Genomic DNA, 20,293 nt, shown 5'->3' on the forward strand with positions numbered 1-20,293 from the left:
TGAACCCTCGATCAAGTGTACACCTACATATTATGGGATTGGGATTCAAAATAAGAAATGTTTTAAAAATTGTTGCGAAGTGCGTCGTTGCGAGGTTGTTTATAGTAATCCGTGGTAAGGGCCTCTAAGGATGAACTCGTGCACTGTTGCATCTACGCCCTACACCGACCCTTCCCCTGCGAATCCTATGGAATACTTCAAACGGCTTACACCAAGCCAGTCTGGTTTTGTCTTTCAAAGCGCGTGGATCGCAGGCGCGCCGCGACTGACTCGTTCTTTTTTCCGATCGAAAAAGAATCTTTTCGAAAACTAAATCCTGTTTCGATTTCAGAACAATAATTGAATGATATGAGTTTTTTGTTTTTTAAAACAGTGGTTTTCAAACTTTGTAGAAAGTTTGTTTTGAAAGTTTTTTCTTAGTTTTTTCGGTTTTGCACTTTTGAAAATGTTTTGTGATTACTCTGTTGTGTTAATATTCGGTTATGTGGTTATTGTTTCGGTTACAATTTGAGTTTTGCGGTTCCGGTATTTGGGATTCTGCGGTGTTGTGAAGTGTTTAACTTATTTGTAGTGGAGGATCGGTGACTGGCAGCATGAAGCTTCTTTGGAAAGTTTTCTGTTCACTTCTGCTACTTGTTCAAGCCGTTTTAGGGAATTGGTGGTAAGTTAAAATTATAATGCTCTTTTGTTAGTGTAATCTTAATTTTTGTTTGTTTGTACTTTATAGTAAGTTTTCAATTATACATCCAGTGACTGAGTCCGCATTAAAAATCGAAGTTTTATGCCATTAAACGAGTTAAAATTGTAATTACAAAGTCAAAAGCGATATGCAGAATATTTTATCTTAAAACTTAAATAATGTATTATTGTCGTGATACAATAGGATTAAAAAAAATCCTATCTTGAGAACCTTCATCCCCAGACAAGCATGTAATACATACAAATGCACGCATTGACATATAGTAAGTTAATACATCACAGGTACCGAGTCCTTAGTTCGTTTATGATGGGATGCATTTATGTTTATGGGTTAAAAACATACAACAATATCAGTTTTACGAAATAAAAACTAGGCTACTTAAAGTTATACGACGATTATTGTTTATCGAAATATTAAACCAAATATTAAATCAAATAAATCGAAATATTTTAAAGTTCGCTCTTAAGTGCGAATTTTAAAATATATTCACTGTGTAAAAATATGTTAAATAAAGTAGTTAAAAAAAGTTAAGTAAAATACTGACATCTATATATTACATATCCTATGTTTCACGCAATACATTACTTTTTAAATTTAAACGATTCTTTTTGCAAATAAGTTTTATATAATCAGTACAGAGTACTAAAAAAACCGACCTCAAAAGTACGTGGAATTACGTCTATTTGCTAAGTTTTATTGGAATATCCCCTAGTTCACCACTATACAGGACTTGATACTGGAGATAATAAAAATAGGTTCTCACTACGACACTACTCAAAGTATATCGAGGGAAATACGCCTTGAATTGGAGAAATAGCAAAATCAACTAAATATTTGCTAAAAGTAATTGCTCCTAAATTAAAGTTAGGCGCTATTTATAAAAATGAATCTTCATGCGTGAACAGCCACCCTTAGAGGTGGATGATTTCCTTCAAGATGAAATGGGACCACTATGGAAGTACCCCCTTTCCAACAAAAAAAGAATCATGAAAATCGGTTCACAAATACCGGAGTTATCCCGTAACATACATACAAAAAAAAGAGAACATACAGTCGAATTGAGAACCTCCTCCTTTTTTGAAGTCGGTTAAAAAAAATGCAACAATTCTTAATAATAATACAGACTTTATATGTTTACAGACTTTATATTTATTACAGTAATCGAAAGGAATCGTTAATCGATTCGTTAATCTAATCGTTACGCTACATTTACTTATAAGGCACACATCGAACATGTGCTTACTATATTGCATGCAAATGCAATTGATACGGATCGAATTTTGAAATTATATATTTCAAAATATTTAAACAGACTCTAATATGTTATCTTTATAAATTATTTGTAACTTATAGTAAACACCTGAATTCTTCGATTTAACTAAATTAGCCTATTTTTACTAAATGTTTCTTATTCAATTATTCACATTTTTACTAAATACTTCATTATCTTCATTTTGCATTTCAATTGGTTTAATTCTAGCGTTATTTCTAGGTTTATCAATCATTCATATATTTACAAATGGACGAGTAATTTAAAAATGATAACCTCCTTTTTAAACTCTAAAAATAGTAACCGGCAACAGAAATACATATTAACAGTTTACATTTCCTTGTGTTGTTTGACAAGCGGCACAAAACAAACTGTACAACCGATGGGGTTCAACCACGATATTTAATTTGAGGGATCATATACGACTTTTAGGGTAGGGTATAGTTTGAATAGAATAAAACACAGAGAGCCATGGAGCGAGTCATAGACCGAGTTCCGAATTCCGAAACTCAAAAACGAATTAAGGTACAGGAGAACAGGACATAAGGGATCGTATAACGAAGTAGAAAGGAGCTTGGCAAGACATTGCGAGTCGTGGTGATGACAGATAGAGTGAAGCAACAACTGAATGGTAGCCAAAAAGTGGTGGAAGTGAGACATCCTGCATTGAGATGGGTGGACGACATAGTCAAAATCGCGAGTCGTAATTTAAACAAAAGCATTTCAAAATTTTTGGATATCGCAGTGGTCCTCAAGGAAAATTGTTCAGTTTCATGAGCAGAATCGCTGGTTTGCAAATCAAGAAACAATTTAAACTCAACCTATACACTAATAATTGGCATGAGTGTCCCGCATTTAGCAACGTATTTAAGAGAATCGTAACTAGAGCCAAGACGATCAATTACGAATTTTATAGAAGGAAGTCAATTTCGTAACCGACGACGCCCAGAGCAAACAAGTTTTTAAGGATTAAGCAAGATGTAATAAGCATTAATGAACGTCTTACTAGAAATCTAACTATGTAATTTCATTTAGAATTTATCACTGTACTAGATTGTACTGTAAGTTAATATTCGATTATGAAAACACTGGATTAACCCATATTTACGTACCGACATAACCATAATATTTCGCCCGGATTTACCTAATAAGGTTGGAATGTTATACGCTATACTTTTATTCATATCTTGCGTCATCATAATACAGCTATTGTCATTTGATTCTCGATTTGACGGCTTCGTTCTCACCGAGATGTGATGTTGCTATCCAAAGCATGGGAGTTTCGAGTCAGGAATTGGTGTGATCTCATATCAGACGCTTTGGTTGCTGAACCAACTTCTTCTCTACCAATAACACGAATATTGTTACGTCAAAACAATTTCAGGCTTTGATGATAAATTAGTCCTAAGTTTTTCTTACAACAGCTGTTACGGACTGGTGGCTCAGATTGGGAAAAGGCCTGCGAGCAAACTAGCCATCAGTCCGTTGACCAGATCGCGGTTATTGGGAAAAGCTGAAGAAGCCAACAAAGATTATATTATGTACAGGCAACCTCTGTTTACATACTAATTCGACTAAATTTATTGGGAAAGTTGTGAACAACGAAATATTAACAAAACTATAAAAGCATTTAAATAATGTTTCGTGGAAAATACACAAAGGATTATTCAAATTTTAACAAGGTAAAATGCATTCAAATTCTAACATGGTAAAATATGTGTTTTCAACTAAACTGTTTACAAAACAATTGGCAAGATGTGAAAGTTTACTGGACGCCGGCTCTATAAATAAATTTTAACTGCCGCCTGCCCACCAACACTTCAAAGGGCAAACACTGTCAAATGCGACTTTTCAAATTAGAAATAGGTAAAGTATGAAGCTTAACAATAACTTAGTAGAACAATAAACATAAAAAAGAATCATACACTACTACTACCTACAACTTTAGATCTGATAAAAATAGTATCATTTTCAATATATATAGATGAAACTGAAACTTTTTAAGAATCACTTTTGGGATTTGGGTAAAGAAATAACAAATTTCCATGCAGAGCTATGATCAAAAATTTCCGATACTTTTGATTCTACTAATTGAAGAAAGGACGTAAATAGTAATAACTTACAAATGAAATGTTCTCCCTTGTTTTATGTCCAATCAGACGAAATGAACGATTCCATTGATTCGCAAGTGGGTCGCAACTAAATAATGTATTGATCAAATTACCGTGTTTACGTCAACCTTGTAACAAGAGACTTGTAATAGATTTTTTTTAAATCTAGATGCTTAAGAATCGATAATGTGTATAGTTTTATGGCGCGATATATGCAAATGTTATTCAGTTAATATGATAAATTAGAACAATTTACGTACCACCAATAAAGTAAACAATGTAGTAAATACGCTTAATGTTGCATTTTTAGTATAACATATTCGATGATCGATGAATGATAAACTGGTAATAGAAATACATGTGAACTTGGGTTTTAAAGTGTCAAAAAATTAAATAATGAAAATAACGTACTTATAAAAATATTATATACATATGTATATGCAAATACAAAATGCGAAACAGGAAATGGATAGCTGTGGCATTTCCACGTGGAGGTATATTATAGTTGTATTGTTAACTCCAACCCGCCTGCTAAAAGATTTTGGCAAATTATCTGTTTTCTAGAATGTCTAGAATCTAGAATGTGCACATGCACATAATCACATGATTATGATGGTTTGGATAAGAAAATTAAATGCCACTTGTTTGACTATAAAAGGTTCAGAGCTCTACTGACATAATCGAAAATATTCATGAAGGAGAAATACTTTATACTGATGGAATTATATTGTGCTTAAAAATCTACACAACTTCCAACACCTCTTTCTCCAAACATGCAAAGTAACGGAAGTAATTTATCAATGTGCAATGCTAATTGCGTTAGTACCGTCACAATTGTCGGTTCGTGTAATTGAAACCCTATTTTGGACGAGATAAGCATCGAAACGGTGAATTCTATTGAATTTGATCTTGTTTTGTTTTTTTTTTACTTGGGCAAGTGGCTCAAGAGTGAAAAGCACGAAACCATTCATATTAAACACAGATACGCTTAATTCGTCAACCCATATAATATGTCCGCTGCAGGAAACGTGACTTCTTTAAAGAGACGGCCCTAGTACAATCCAATGTACCCATATTCGAGACCAAATCAAATTTCCCGATCGCACAATTTTACGAAATTCAGCCGTTAAGTGGCCAGCTCGATCACGTGATTTAACACCGCTGGATTATTTTTTATGGGGTTATGTTAAAGACAGAGTCTATACGGAGCCAATTGAATCGATTGCAGCCTTAAAAGTCAAAATTCGTAATGTGATTAACAAAATAGACCATTTTGTCAAAACGTGATTAAAAACTTTGATGAAAGAATCGACGTCTGTAACTGTGGTCATGGTGGACGTTTATCAGATATAATTTTTCATTCATAATTGCTTACTTTTTTTAATACAATGAAAATTTGAATCATCGTCATCTAAATTTATTGTTTTATTTTGATTTACAGAACAAAGTTCTTGTTGAAAAAGCCTATATAACATTATACAGCTTCTGCGTTTCTTGGATGACAAACATCTATGGTATTCAGTCGCTTAGCTCTTTCAAGTTGTCTCTTATGGTATTTGACATAAATATTTAAATGATAAATGTGTACAAATGTTTACTTACACAGAACAACTCATAGTGTCTTACTCATTATTCGCGGGGTAATCTGCTTCATCAATGAGTAGTACAGTTTATCAATGTGACTATTTCAAGTGTAATAAATAAGCTTGCCTATGAAGATAGTGTTTAAGTTCGGGTTTGAAATATGTTTCATTAATTACAAAAAACATGTGTTAATTCCTAGTAAAATATCACTACAGTCAGTTTAAAGTAAATGGTGCGTTTCTAACATGTGTGTGTGTTGTACAGAACTCTTTAAAGAACCGCCTTTGATACTATTATTATACGTTTTGTAGTTACGACTTTGTGACTACGTATTTTCTTAGAATTAGACTTCAACTGTTTTTACGGTTGTTAACGGAATACATGAAGGATGATTCTACACCTCTTTTTGTAACAACTTTCGTAAACGAGATTTTCATCTTATACAATTTTATATATGTATAAGAAGCAGTAGAGCTCCTTGTGAAAGAGTTCATCCAGAGACGTACTGCCACTTTACCTATTTCATCCGACAAGCAGTAATGTGATTATTACTACGTTCCGGTTTTGAAAGGCAAGTGTGCTGGTAAAATTACAGACATAATTATGGGACTTTTTCACTTATGTCTCAAGGTGACGAGGGCAGTGTCAGTGCCCCTCAGATCTGTGCGATTAAAAGGTCTGAGTGGCGCTGCAACTGTTTTGGAGAGGCGTCTCGCTTACCACTAGGCGCACGACGTGTTCGTAGCCCCACTGGGTATCATAAGAAAATAATATATAGGTATACTCTTTGTTTAATTTCGATTGTATAATACGTGCGAACTAAATAAACGAAATAAAATGTAAGTGACTTTGTATTAAAAATTTAATCCTATTCGTTCCCGTGTAATTACGATTTTTATAAGATTTCCTTAAAAATGTGTCGCATTTTGAACCAAAATTGTACGATATTAGTGGTGCTCAGGTATAAAATTAGAATTACATTTTGGTCAAGTGTAGGCGTGCCAAGAAATAAAAGCTTGTTAATAGATTGGAAATATAATAATTAGAGCTCATTTTGGAAGAACAGAGTTATGATTTTGAGATCGTTAAGGAATAATTCGCTTCTGGACTTACGTCTTAAAAAGGACGATGTGCCATAACGCATGACCATACTTGGAAGACTGGCTGATGATCATTGTTAAATTGCAATCTTAGTTCTAGATGTATGAAAGTAATCGCACATTTCGGATCTAAAAAAACATAGTTTTATTTCTAGTTTATAATAGTATGTTTCTACCATATTCTCAAAGAAAGTAAAGAAGACAGAAAAGAAGGTGTACAACACGATCGAAATATCTGAATACTTGTCAGAAAATTACACCAGAAATCATTATATTTATTTCGATTTAATTTAATTTATTTATTTATATTCATTTACAAAGACCCATAGATACATACCTTGCAGACATAATTACATAATAATATAATAAAATACTGTTTAGTTACAAGTATTGGCTGCGACGTGAGACGCAACGTGGGTGTCCGGTAACCGTCCTCGGAAGCGCCGGTGTATGACACCCTTCGGCCAAAACTCCTTCATGAAGATCGACAGTTATAAAAATGTCGATGTTTTGGATGATGTGTTTTGTTATTATAGCAAGTGATAGGACCAACTACACTACAGTGCGCCTGGTGTCAAGCGACATGCCAAACCATGCATGCAATGATGTCTTGCGACTATGATATTCAGCGACAGAGGCGCAGTGGCACTCCGAGCTTTAAATCTCAAAGATCTGAGATACATTGCCTCTGCGCCTGTCACCCTAAAGCATAAGTTGACAAATTCTCACGTGCCTGTAATTTAACCGGTACCTTTACCCTTCAAAACCCCTGGACGAACTCTTTCACAGGAGCACTACTGCTACTAATATCCTAGATAACTAGAGTATAATTGTACCTTTTTTATTGAAAAAAAAACCGACCTCAAAAGTTTGCTTATGATCGGCTTTTTTCGATTTCCATGGGATCCCCTCATCAAATTTTGAATTCTTGGTGACAATAGGCCTGTTACGGACTCGTTTGTATATTTTATATTTATTTTTCTGGTTGTCATAGCGACGGTGACTTGTTGATTAGATGTATTGTGTCAAGTGCAAAGTCGACTTTTATTTGCGGAGAATAATTAGTAATTTGTGATAACAGCTTCGTCGACATCAGGGACCACCTCTTTCAAACAAAAAAGAATTTTCAAAATCGATCCACTATTTATGAAGAAATCGGTGAGTACCCGGATATGCCAGTAAAATTTGAGAATTTTCCTCGATTTCCACGGGATTCACTCATCAGATTCTGACGTAATAAAATCACCACGAGAGTGAATCCTTCCAAACCAAAAAATAATTTTCAAAATCGGTCCACAATTGACGGAGAAATCGGAAACATACATACAACCTTCTTCTTTTCTTAAAGTCGGTTAAATATAAATTACATTTGTAATTTTCTAAAGATTTTGCTCTATCGGAAAGGAGAATTCCCAGTCGGGAACGAGGGAGGAATCCTAGAGGTTACTCTTTTTAATATCGAGGTAAAATGGTAAATACATCGCCGATGTAAACGTCGTAAATGATATTTAGTATTCAGCGACACTATCCTCTAAAACAGTACCCTGCCTATAAAATAATAATTAGGCACTAAATTAAACCAGTTCGGTCCTCCACGTCACGTGCAAACTTGCGTTGTTTACTATACACACTTTATTAGCAGGGTGCACCTCTGAGCCCGCTATGATATAAAGTTGATAATATATTAGGCTATACTTGTTTGCTGCCCTGGTAGATATTGTGAATCATTCTGCGTATGTTTCAAGAATTTAATTCGAATGGCTCATTGATAATTTTGAAGTCAAAATAAATCTGATGCTTGTGTAGTATACATTTATATCCATAACAAATTGAACCTTACGAACGGATAATGTTAAGGCTCATAATATGTGAATAAACAGAGTACATTTGTCTAAACTTCGATGATATACGAAAAACTTAAGTTTTGGAAATCGTCTAAAGTTTGTGAAAATAAGTTTAAATTTGAAAAATCGATACTTTCTTGACGATAAAAAAAGATAAAAGATTTTAGTAGTAAGAAAGCTCATTGTTTTTTTTATACATGACAGGCAAATGACACCACTCCACCCGATGTTAAGTGGAAAGTGGTATCCAAACGCGAAGGAACCTAGTGCAGCGATGAAACCCTCACTGCACTAGCCACCTCCACCCTGCCTGCCTACAATATGCCTCTTCACGCCTCGTTTGAAGGACCCCATATTGTGTAAGAGTGCGCCAGTTCGCCCAGGGAAATACTGCCAATTTAGATATTGCTGTCGCCAAGCAGTAATGTGAGCATTACTGCGTTTCGATTTTGATGAGTAAGGGTGCTGGTTAAATTACAGACACATGTGACTTTTCAATTTATGCTAGGGTGACGGGCACAGTGGCAGTGCACCTCAGATCTTTGCGATTTAAAGCTCTGAGAGGCACCGAAACAGCTATGGACAGGCGTGTGGCTTACCACCAGCCGCACGCCTGTTATACACATTCAAAATATATAACTAAATGCAATACAATAGTGTCGGAAATTTAGTGTACAGCATTACCTACTATATATGTTAATATTTCTTGAAGTTTAGGCAAATATACCTGTTCCGATATCCGCTCATAAGTTACATTCAGTCCTGGTATCTAACTACCAGTATTTGCCTGTTCCATGTGGTCCTATTGTCGAAATGAGTTATCTGAAACTCCACCCTATGGGGTGTTAAATACTGGATTGCGCTGTAACCTCAACGGAGATTATTATTGCATAGTAGTAAATAATAATGTTAATGTGCCAGTTCACCACATACAAATCAACTCATATCAAAGTATAGAATTTCCTGTACTGTAACTACTAGAAAACTTATCCAAAACAATCTGGGAAGATAGATGGCAAATAGAAATCGGATGTTTTCTTCTTGTCTTCTCCCCGGTAGCACTGTGTGCTACTGAGTTAGTCAAAACAAAGAGTAAAACAGTAAATACTACAGTCTTCAGTCAAACGCATATCTGTAAATAGGATTTAAGCGCGACAAAGACCTATCTAAAGGCTTGAATAAACAGATAATACCCAGGACAAACAAACATGAAGGTATACACGTTATGTCACGTAAGCATTACATTTACGAGTAGATATCAAAAAAATCAAAAAGTTTATATTCAGGGAGATTGAAGAAATTATTCCGGGGTCCAAATTTGTTTTTCGGATTTAATCTCCTAACACGGGGCGTTAGTGCGTACATCAAATTGTACATACCTAATATGTGACGTGATTCAGACCCAGACAATATTATTATTCCTAAGATCACGTAAAGGCCCAGTGCAAATTATAATGAAATATTGCATTCAAATTTAAGGCTATGTATTTTATATCTTCATGGAATATCTAGAAAAACAGGTCTTTTATACCAAATTGAGCGCATACTTTCTTTGGCCATAAACATGTAATTATATTTTGTCCATTTTAATGAAGATGGTAGTTTAGCGTTTTTCCTATTCCATTTTACTGGGTTTTAGGAGGTTAAAGATATAGTTTAAACTCCAATTTATAAATAGTAAGTTTCTCGTACCATATCTTCAAAAAAAGTATACAACGCGACCGAAATATCTGAGGACCTCTCAGAAAATTACACATATTAAATGTGCGTCATAACATTTATGACTACTGTTTCAACAAGAACTCATACAACTTTTTTACGGATATTATTTAGCGCTTGGCTGATGATGGCATTGACTATGCTAACGGATAAAAAGGCCAGCTGATGGCTCTTAACACGTATAATAAGATAAGGAGCGCGCCTGATGGTTCCCAAGTGGACACTGGCATCGGCTTAGAACATTACTCCACGTATTCGCCAGAAGAGCTTACACACAGAACTGGTACCAACATAACCACAATGCTTTTTTATAAATAGGTTATTAATTTTTATCACCTCAGTTCAGGAAACAACTTATGTTGATCAATGCCATCTAGCGGTGTAATCCAATTAATGTTTGAAGGGCATTGCGAATTCGAAACACAAAACAACAAACATGGGAGAACAAGTTACATTTATATAAAGAGGTCGATTAATTTTAAACTTTTGAAAGGTCCCTTAACATTAGGTCCACTCTTTAAAATTATTGTGGCAGTATGGGAAAACCGATCGGGATAAAGCATAACAAACAAACACTATTTAGTGAGATAAAATCATAACAACATTTATCGGTACTAGCGGGACACAACGAAAGATACACGGTTGAATTTTAAATTCAGAATTGTCTGCCATTATCTGCTGAGTAGAGACATGCTGTTTTTAATGTTAATTAAAAACAGCATGTAATTTATGTAATTTAATTGGTTACAATTAAATTACATAAACTACTGATTGCTAAATGATAGCTCTTATCCACTATGCTAATAACACGCTTTTCAGGAAGATGGCTCTATAGAATGGTAGATACAATGTCTACAAACTACATTTTACATAATGATGGCTTTCTATAACAGCGGCTAATTTCAAAAACACCTAATGCACCAAGAAGAAGATTTACAACTAAGGCGTATTTGACGCTACAAGTCGGCGAATCATATACCAGCCCAATGTTGTCACGTGTTCATATTTATGTTCGATTGATTCACTATAAAATTTATCACTTTAAATACTGTGGTAAGTAGAAATGTGAACTATTTCGGGTTGAGACTCTTGAAAATTAACGATAAGTAGTTACTAGCTCAACTTGTAGCCTATCAATGACCGTTGAACGTGTACTTAGGAAAACCTCTCTGTCCAACAAAAAAGAATCATTAAAATCGGTTCAGAAATTAGTTTTATCGCGTAATATACATACAAAAAAAACATACATTCGAAAAGAGAATGTCCTCCTTTTTTGAAGTCGGTTTAAAAGTAACACTTAAGAAAAGAGGATTGGTATGCCACCAACAATTTACTAAACATATGAATATGCATCTTCTAGGCAAGCGTGTTTAATCTATATCCAAATTCTTCCTCTTCATTTTCCGTTCGCTTGAGATTGAACAAACGTAATTTAAAAAAATATATATTTACGTACTTTCTTTTTTACTTTTTTCAAGTTTCTAAACCATTACATAAGTAAGTGTAATCGGTACGCAAATGGTCGCTCTTATAAGCTTAGTACGTATCTACAATCCCAAATGATAAGTAAAACAAGGCAATATAACTCTGGGGAATAGAAGAGCACATGTGCGCGAGTGTATCTCGGCCAGATTGCGACCGATTCAATTTGCCTTCGTAATAATTCACTCGAGTAACGTCGGATAAAATCATTTGTAAAGGCGTCACAATATATTTACATGTCATTAAAAATATAGGGTTGTGTGTTAAAGAACAATTATTTGTACAGCACCCGAAAATAAAATATTTAAAATCCGTCCACCTGAAGTATCGACAACTTAGTTAATACTACCGATAAAAAAATATTGAAAACTGTTCGAAACTGTAAATTACCTTGGTTTTCTTTTGGTTTCTTTTGGTGATGAGAATAATCATTGCAAATTAATGATGTTCTTTGGTTACCAGTAACAACCCTAAGGCTGTTGGAAAATACGATATTAACAGTATAGAGCCGTCTGTTATGCTTTGTTTAAATAGCAATTTTTGTGCAAAATATTTGTAAAATTTGAAAAATGGCAAACTTTCAACTTCTCGTAATTTCTTCCGGCAAAGCAACTATTAACAACAGCTTCCTTTTAAACAAAATAATGAGTATCATGTTAGTTACTTGACAACCCTAGTACAGCCCCAGGGCTAGTGCTGCGCCCAGCTAATTTGGTGATGTTATACAAGTCGCCGCTCTTTAGCCTGCCTATTACGATATTGGACTGTGGCAGTGTTGGGATCTTCAATTTTATTGTTTTATCGATATCGATATTTGCCAAATTTTATCTATGTTACGTACGTAATGAAAACGTGCCATTTATTCTACTCCAATTTATTATTTACTTCTTAATGAAATTATAATTTCGATACCAATGTTAAGCGTTATTATTTTTATACAGGTAATTTAGTGCGTTTACGTATTTTTGAATATTAATGGTTTTCATATTTACCACACATTAATAAAATTCATTGAGGTAACAAAGTACATCACTACTTTCACTTTAGAAAACGCTAATACAATAAAATGTAGCATCATGTCACTTCATAGCTGTCAACACTATACTATTCTCCGTGTTTTCCGTCCATAAAGTGACAAATAACCTTTCCCTGACATTAAAATTCCCCAAACTACCAAACCGTGACCCTAACGTTTACCATATCCCGTCATTACCTTATCTAATGTCAATCACTATTTATCGACATGGCGCGCACATCCCTATGGCATGAATATTTAATTTCACCCCTTTCTGTGTTGTTTATTTATTGGCCGTATATTTCATAGCCTGGGGCTGAATTTGCATACGTTACCCGCTCTATGCGTTGTCAAAATTGTTGTGGGGTAACCCTAGTTGTCACGTTGACTTATATTATCACTGGAACCGTCAGTGTTAGACATAATTTTCAACCTCCGTTTTATGCGTACCGGTGTACCATGAACACTAACATGATCAACTCCTCTCCTGAATTAACTCCTAAACTATAATATTCAGAATCCATACTTAAATAGGGTCAAGCGTTTTATAACTTGAACAGTGGAATTATTTAACGACTTCAGTATTTTCGAATCAATAAAACATGAATAAGTTTAATAATATAATTATGATATTACTAAGTAAGAAAGAAAGCGGACGAAGTAGAACTTTTATTACACACCCTCCACATAGATACACGTCATACTACATTTACTTGATTTCGGCTAGTAAGTGGGGTTTAAACCAGCCAACAGGCTGAGAAATATAAAGAAGAACATAATAATAATGTTACACCCCGTCACAAACTGGTGAATTATATATTGAAATAGTGAATATTTGTCATTTTGCAGATCTAGCCTTATTACACGATGGGTGCGAAATAAGGATCGCTCCAAAAATAAAACCTGTAACAACAGTTAATGAGACCAAAATCACCAATTCCTTTACTTACAATATTAAATTTACATATAAAGAAGACTCTACAGTATGACAAATTTTACTTCAAAAGTCGGACAGTGTAATTTAACAGCACGAGTAGTAAATAATATTTCGAATCCAGCATCATCTGTAAATCTATGTTCCACATCCCTAGGTGGTTGTAGTTGCGCGAACATCACAATACTGTAGAGATCGTTATCAAAATAACATTACCCATCTCGTACTTTCTTTATGTAATGTTTTAAATTTCATTTACTTTCATTTTGTAATGTTTATGTAATTATATTGTTTTTCCGGTATTTTGATTGAACTTAAATTAGTTTGAATACTTTTTATATAATACATGTGACGGGACGAACAAATCGTGCGCCTAGCGTTAAGCGACACGTCTGTCCATAGCAGTTGTAGTACCACTTACAGCTTTAAATCGCAAAGATCTGAGGAACACTGCAACTGCGCCCGTCACCCCCAGACATAAGTTCATGAGTGTCATGTGTCTGTAATTTCACCAGCACTCTTAGACAGAAATAGGTAAGGTATCAATACTTCCCCGGACGAACTCTGTGACAAGGTGCTTTACTCCAAAAAATATACTATCTTCTGTTAATAACCTACTCCAATTATGCTGTGGTTTTATACAACCCTATTTATTGTCATACTTCTAAAATATAATGTTAACAGCATTCTTCGAAGGCAGTTTATTGCTTTTTTTCAAGTAGAAACGGATTTCAGTTAGGCAGTCAGTGTTTAAATAAATATGATTTTTTATGGTATCAATAAAGTAACTTTGAAGAGAACGACAAAAAATTGAATTCAATATAATTATAACTTTTTTACAACAAAAACTTATAAAAAAAACTGTAAAGGGGCCGAAACGTTGGTTTGTTTGAAAAATCAAATGTATGCGATTTAAATCCGGAAAAATAGTTTCATTTCCTATGAGTAATAACGCGAAAACCTAAGAACTCGATAAAACACTTTTTTATAAAAAAAATCGACCTCAAAAGTTCGTGGAATTACATCTATTTGCAAAACTTTATTGAAATCGGTTACCGGAAAGTGCGCGAAACCGAATTGATCCTTTAGTTTGCCACCTTTGGAGGTGGAATATTTTCTTCAAATTTAAATGAGTCCAATCCTGGGGTACCCTTTTTTCAACAAAAAAGAATCATCAAAATCGGTTCACAAATGCCAGAGTAATAGCGTAACATACAAAAAAAAAACAGTCGGATTGAGAATCTCCTCCTTTTCTTGAACTTGGTTAAAAAATTGTCATTTCTATTTTATTTTATTCGTTTTTTGCCATGTTAATTAAAATTAACTTTTGATTATATGAAAAGGATGTATGATAAAGAACTTTTACCTACCCAAATAAATGGGTGTATACGTGTAAAAGAAAAAAACTTTTTTTATTTCATTATTCCATTATGCTGTGTGTTAACAAAATTCATATAAAAGATACCTTTCTTAAAATTTCTAAATTACCATTGAAATCGCAGAATTCCTTTTACTACGTCTATTTTTGTTTTAAACAAAGAACTTTCTTTGTATTTATGGTAAGAATGGAAGCAAACCGATCGGAAAATATTGGTCTAGTCGAAAAGTTTTCATCCCTTTCCTACATCTGTTTGTCTTCGAACAAATTTAAGAAAGGGAACCGATTTTAATACAATATCGAAGAACACAATGGAAGGAATTTGAACGTTTATTATATTTGCGACTGCGCCTCGCTATTCTATTGAAATTATAACGGTTAAGAAATATATTTTTCTGATTGTACTTCTACAGATGTTTTCTTTCCTAAAAACCTATTTATAATTTAATTACTTCATAGGAAATTTTATAGTCTAGTAGCCGTTGAAGTGAACCAGTAATTAGTGATAATTGTTTAGAAAATAATCAACAGAATCATAATATCTGTGTTTACATCTTAGAGGATGTAAAAATAAAGGAATAGTTTAAATTTTATATACACGGGATAGCATATTATTTTATGTATTTTAAAAACATTATTATTGAGGCCTCAGGGTTGGCAATTTGTTATCCTCACCCTGAAAAAAAGTGGTTTTTAAATTAAGATATTATTTAAGATTATGTTATAACTTATTCCATGTGAGCCTTAATTTTTTTTATGATACCAAATGAGGGGATGAACAAGTCGTGCGCCTGGTGATGAGCGACACGCCTGTCCATAACAGTTGCTGTACCACTTAGAGCTTTAAATCGCAAAGATCCATTGCCAATGGGCCCGTCAACATGAGACATAAGTTGACAAGTACCAAGTGCCTGTAATTTCACCAGCACCCTTACCCTTCAAAACCGGAACACAGTAATGCTGACATTACTGCTTGGCGGCAGAAATAGGTAACGTGGCAGTACTTCCCTGGACGAACGCTTTCACAAGGAGCTTTACTGGTACTAAATATTTAACATTCAATGATTAATCACGTCGTGATTATTTCTGTTTAAAATTCATAAAGCAAGCTGAAAATGCTCTTGATTGAAACGCTTTTTTCAGTGTAAGTGCTATCTGAAGCACCAATACTGTGTTCTGAATTGAAAAACATTGAAAAGATTGCAAACCGCTAATGAGCCGTGACTAGGATCACGGCAATAAAATAAGATAGTTCTCTCCTGAAGAATTTACTTACATATAAAACAAAAGGAAAAGGCTGTAACGAGAAAAGGTACTTAAAAAAACAGATACAATACTAAAACACTCCCTACTTAAATACTAAAAACTAAAAAGTTATATATAGTATGTATGTATAGGTAATACTAAAAAGGTCTCCATATACATGGCTGTTGTACTTTCTAATATTTTATATTCTGCTGAAACGTGGACCGTGAATCGTCGCCATAACGGCGGCGACAACTTCGTCGGGGCAACAACTCAAGGGGTCAAGCGATAGCATGGCGGACAACTCCTTAGATATAAAGATGTGTTAAGCGCCACATGAAAAATTGCGATATTGACCCAACAGAGTGGGAGAAACAGGCAGCCGATCGCCCGCAATGGAGATCTTATGTGGCAAACAAAACGTCGCAATTTGAGACTCGTCGACGAATTGAGTTGGACGTCAGACGTGACGAGCTGAAAGCCCGACCACCTGCGGCGATCAGCTACTGTTACATTGACGGTGTGCTCACGTGCTCCCTGTGCGCACGGATCTTTGCAAATAAGATTGGGTACGTGAGTCACGTGGTGCGCACGAGCGCCACCAACAGCGGAGCTGAAGCAGTTGCCGTGGCCCAAAACGGTCAGGAGAATACACACACACACACACTTAAATGCTAAAAGTGAATCTGGCTTACCCCGAAAGGGCCGAGTTATACTGAATTACAGATTGATATTAATATTGGCACATGATTTGGTTGAGAACTGGTAAAAGGATCAAAATTAGACGCAATTAAAAATTAGAGCAGTACTGTTCGGTACAGCGATTGAGCAGGGAGTGACGATGGAACGAAACAAAATGAGAATGGCGAGGCAAAGGAATTAAAGAACGATTCAAAATTTGAAAACAAGTGGCCAGGAACCAGAGAAAACGTGATAAAAAGGTCGGAGGACGATGTAAGGAGGTCACATCGTCACAACTTGAGTCAGAGAGCTGGTGCAATCACAGGCACAGATCTTATAGCCCGCGGTTGGCAAAATATTTCTGTACTATGTATAGCAAACGTTTTCTAATAACAGTTACAACTTTTAACATGTAGAGCTCCTGTCTGTTTATATACGATAAAAGAATGTAATCGTTCGGAGAAGCAATGGCGTAAAAGCCATTTTTATCGACAATCATAAGTTTTTGGTTAACAACAAAAATTAAGTTTTCATTTAGGTTTTGTCACTATCTAACGTTGAATAAATAAAACTTTTAAAATGTTATATGGTCTATGGTCATTTTAAAAACAATATTTTATCGAACATTTTAATAGGCGGGAAAGTTTTAAGTTTATAATTAATAGAAAGCGCTCAGAATTGGTGAATCATGATAATACAAAATAAACCACACATATCTTTACTAAGTCGTCAACAACTATTGCAGTTGGAATGTGTAACTTCATCCAACGTATGCGCCCGTCATAATCTCTTCAGATTTTCACCTATTTCGGCCTTTACAATTTTTTTTTACTTCACAAAAGGAGACTTGTGCAGAGCTGTATTTTACACGAAAAGACATGAATTTTTATGAAAGGAGAATTCTAAAATTACCCAAGAGATGGCAAAGATCAACATGGTTATCACATAGTTGACTGAAATTTGATGTTTTTTTAATGTTTTTCATTTATACATACTTTGATACAGTACTTTTGGCCAACGCAATAAATAATAATTTCATGCTTATCAATCTGTCTACTGAAAGTTTTCTTATTCGCTAAAACTAGATTTTTTACGTAAACATTAGGTGTGAAAATAAATAACACATAAACCAACAACAACAACGTTTTTAAATTTTTGTTTTTTTTTCACACGTCTTATAAAGTTTGTAGTTTGGTACTTCTCTGATATGATTAATACACTACCAATACCAACAATGTCTTCACAAGCAAACCGGATTCAGGTAATAATGGAAGGAACCTGAAGCTTCGCGTATATCGGTCATTTCTCACGATTTTCTCACGTGTGTTCCCGGAACGAGAAATTACACAGAAAACTAGCAACTAATTACTTGTGTACGTTTCTATGTAGGTTTTCTAGGAATTAAAGTTGTGTAGGCTTCCTAAGAATTAAAGTGAGGTTTTGCTTATTTGAGAATGTAAAATAGGTAACACGGGAGTTGTGTTCCGTTTATTCAACGAAAGGGATCAGTAATAAGATTGAACTCTGTGCAGTAGTGCTGGCGGTTTGCATTACATGAGAAACACAAAGATTTCAAGATACGAGGCTTATACTGTTATGAATTTCGGACCATTAATGGGCCTTGTTTTTAGACTATGACTCAACAACTCTTCCTTGTGGAACACCTGTATCTTGAAACAGCTTAACATATTTGAACTGTCCTGCTCAATGGATTTGATTATAGTTCTGTCTTTTCAAATCTTTGTTATGTTTTGTGCATACGGATGTCGGTTACCAGAACAACAGGGAGGGTGCAACAGGCCGTTTCGTCGTGTTTTCTTTCGTAGTTTGATGCTGTCTTGCAGAGATCATTAGTTTGTATTGCTGTGTCCACACGAATTATCTGATTTCAAATCAGAGATTTCCCTATACTATGAATACCCACAGCATTGATAATGATAATAGTTAGACTGCATAGTCTCACTGCTGGGTAAAGGTCTCTTCTTACAAAGAGAGGGTTTGGGCTCTAAAGTTCGTGGAAACGAATTCTCACGCGGGCCCAAAAAGAATTGGGAACTTCATATACACCATGAAATTGTTTTCCAGACGTGTACAGGTTTCTTCACGATGTTTTTCTTCATCGAAAAGCTCATAGTAAATTTAAAATTAATTGATTATTTGCCCACAATACTCAAACCGGAAAAAAAAATAATTTTTTATTATCACTTATTACAGGTTGTTTACCACGATATAATTTATTTTTATTTTCCCGATATTTCGGTAACACACTCCATGGTCACGGGTTGACAGTCAACCTATTCTATTGAAATTATAACGGTTAAGAAACATATTTTCCCGATTATAACTATACAGATGTTTTCTTTCGTTAGAAAGCTCTTTATAATTTAATTACTTCATAGATAGTTTTACAGTTCAAGTGAACCCGTAATTAGTGATAATCATTTAGTGAATAACCACGAAAGCCTAAAAATCTAATTTCGAAAACTTCCTTTCCGAAATTTGTCCTCACGGTAATCAAATCTGGATCATCCAGCACCTTTGCGAATAGCTGAACCTCTGAGGTTGTCAAATGACATGTATACATGAGTTGATACATAACCGTACCTAAGAGCGGGTTCATACGTAAACACAATCAAATTCGTGTAATGCGCGTCTAACACTTATCATCGGAACCGGGTTTTAAGTAAATAATTGTCACCAGGATATCATAGATAGAAATATATTCTCATATTACGTAAGTCCATTTAGCAACATGTTTTATAGCATTCTTACTTACGTAAGTAAGAATGCTATAAAACATAGCTTATTAATAAATTGAATGAATATTACGAAGACATTTACATTCTACTTAGGTATTTTTACAATAATAATAAACTAGCTCGTGTCGCACAATTGCCTCCGTTAATAGGTATGTATTCAAATTACAATAAAAATTCTTTTTAACCTTTTGTGGCATTGTTAAGTTGATAATGTACAAATGTTCGTTAGCCATTATTGCGTACCTTTCGTGTAATAATGCCTCAAATAAATAGTTCATACGTCAGAAGTGTTTTTATCACATGAAACAAATTGTATATAATGTCGAATTTGTCTTATATAAAAAATGAAAGAAAAGAAAGAAAGAAAGAAAATTGTTTTAAGTTTATAATATAAGGAAATGAATCGTAGAAATGTCGTATATCATCACGATAATGTCAAACCACACACGTCTTTATAAAGCTGTCAAAAAC

General features: G+C 34.4%; 1 protein-coding gene across 1 annotated transcript in view; it reads left to right on the plus strand.

Annotated features, from left to right (window-relative positions):
• The first annotated feature begins 264 nt into the window (after positions 1-264).
• Positions 265-20,293, plus strand: part of LOC113227493 (protein Wnt-4-like) — a 117,595-nt gene continuing 97,566 nt past the window's right edge. The window contains exon 1 of the mRNA XM_026460432.1: positions 265-661. Within this exon, the coding sequence (XP_026316217.1) occupies positions 594-661 (68 nt within the window). The 5' untranslated portion in view covers positions 265-593. The remainder of the gene's footprint in view (positions 662-20,293) is intronic.

The sequence above is a fragment of the Hyposmocoma kahamanoa genome, unplaced genomic scaffold (assembly GCF_003589595.1).
Source record: "Hyposmocoma kahamanoa isolate Upper Pololo Valley unplaced genomic scaffold, ASM358959v1 210, whole genome shotgun sequence".
NCBI classification, from domain to species: Eukaryota; Metazoa; Arthropoda; class Insecta; order Lepidoptera; family Cosmopterigidae; genus Hyposmocoma; species Hyposmocoma kahamanoa.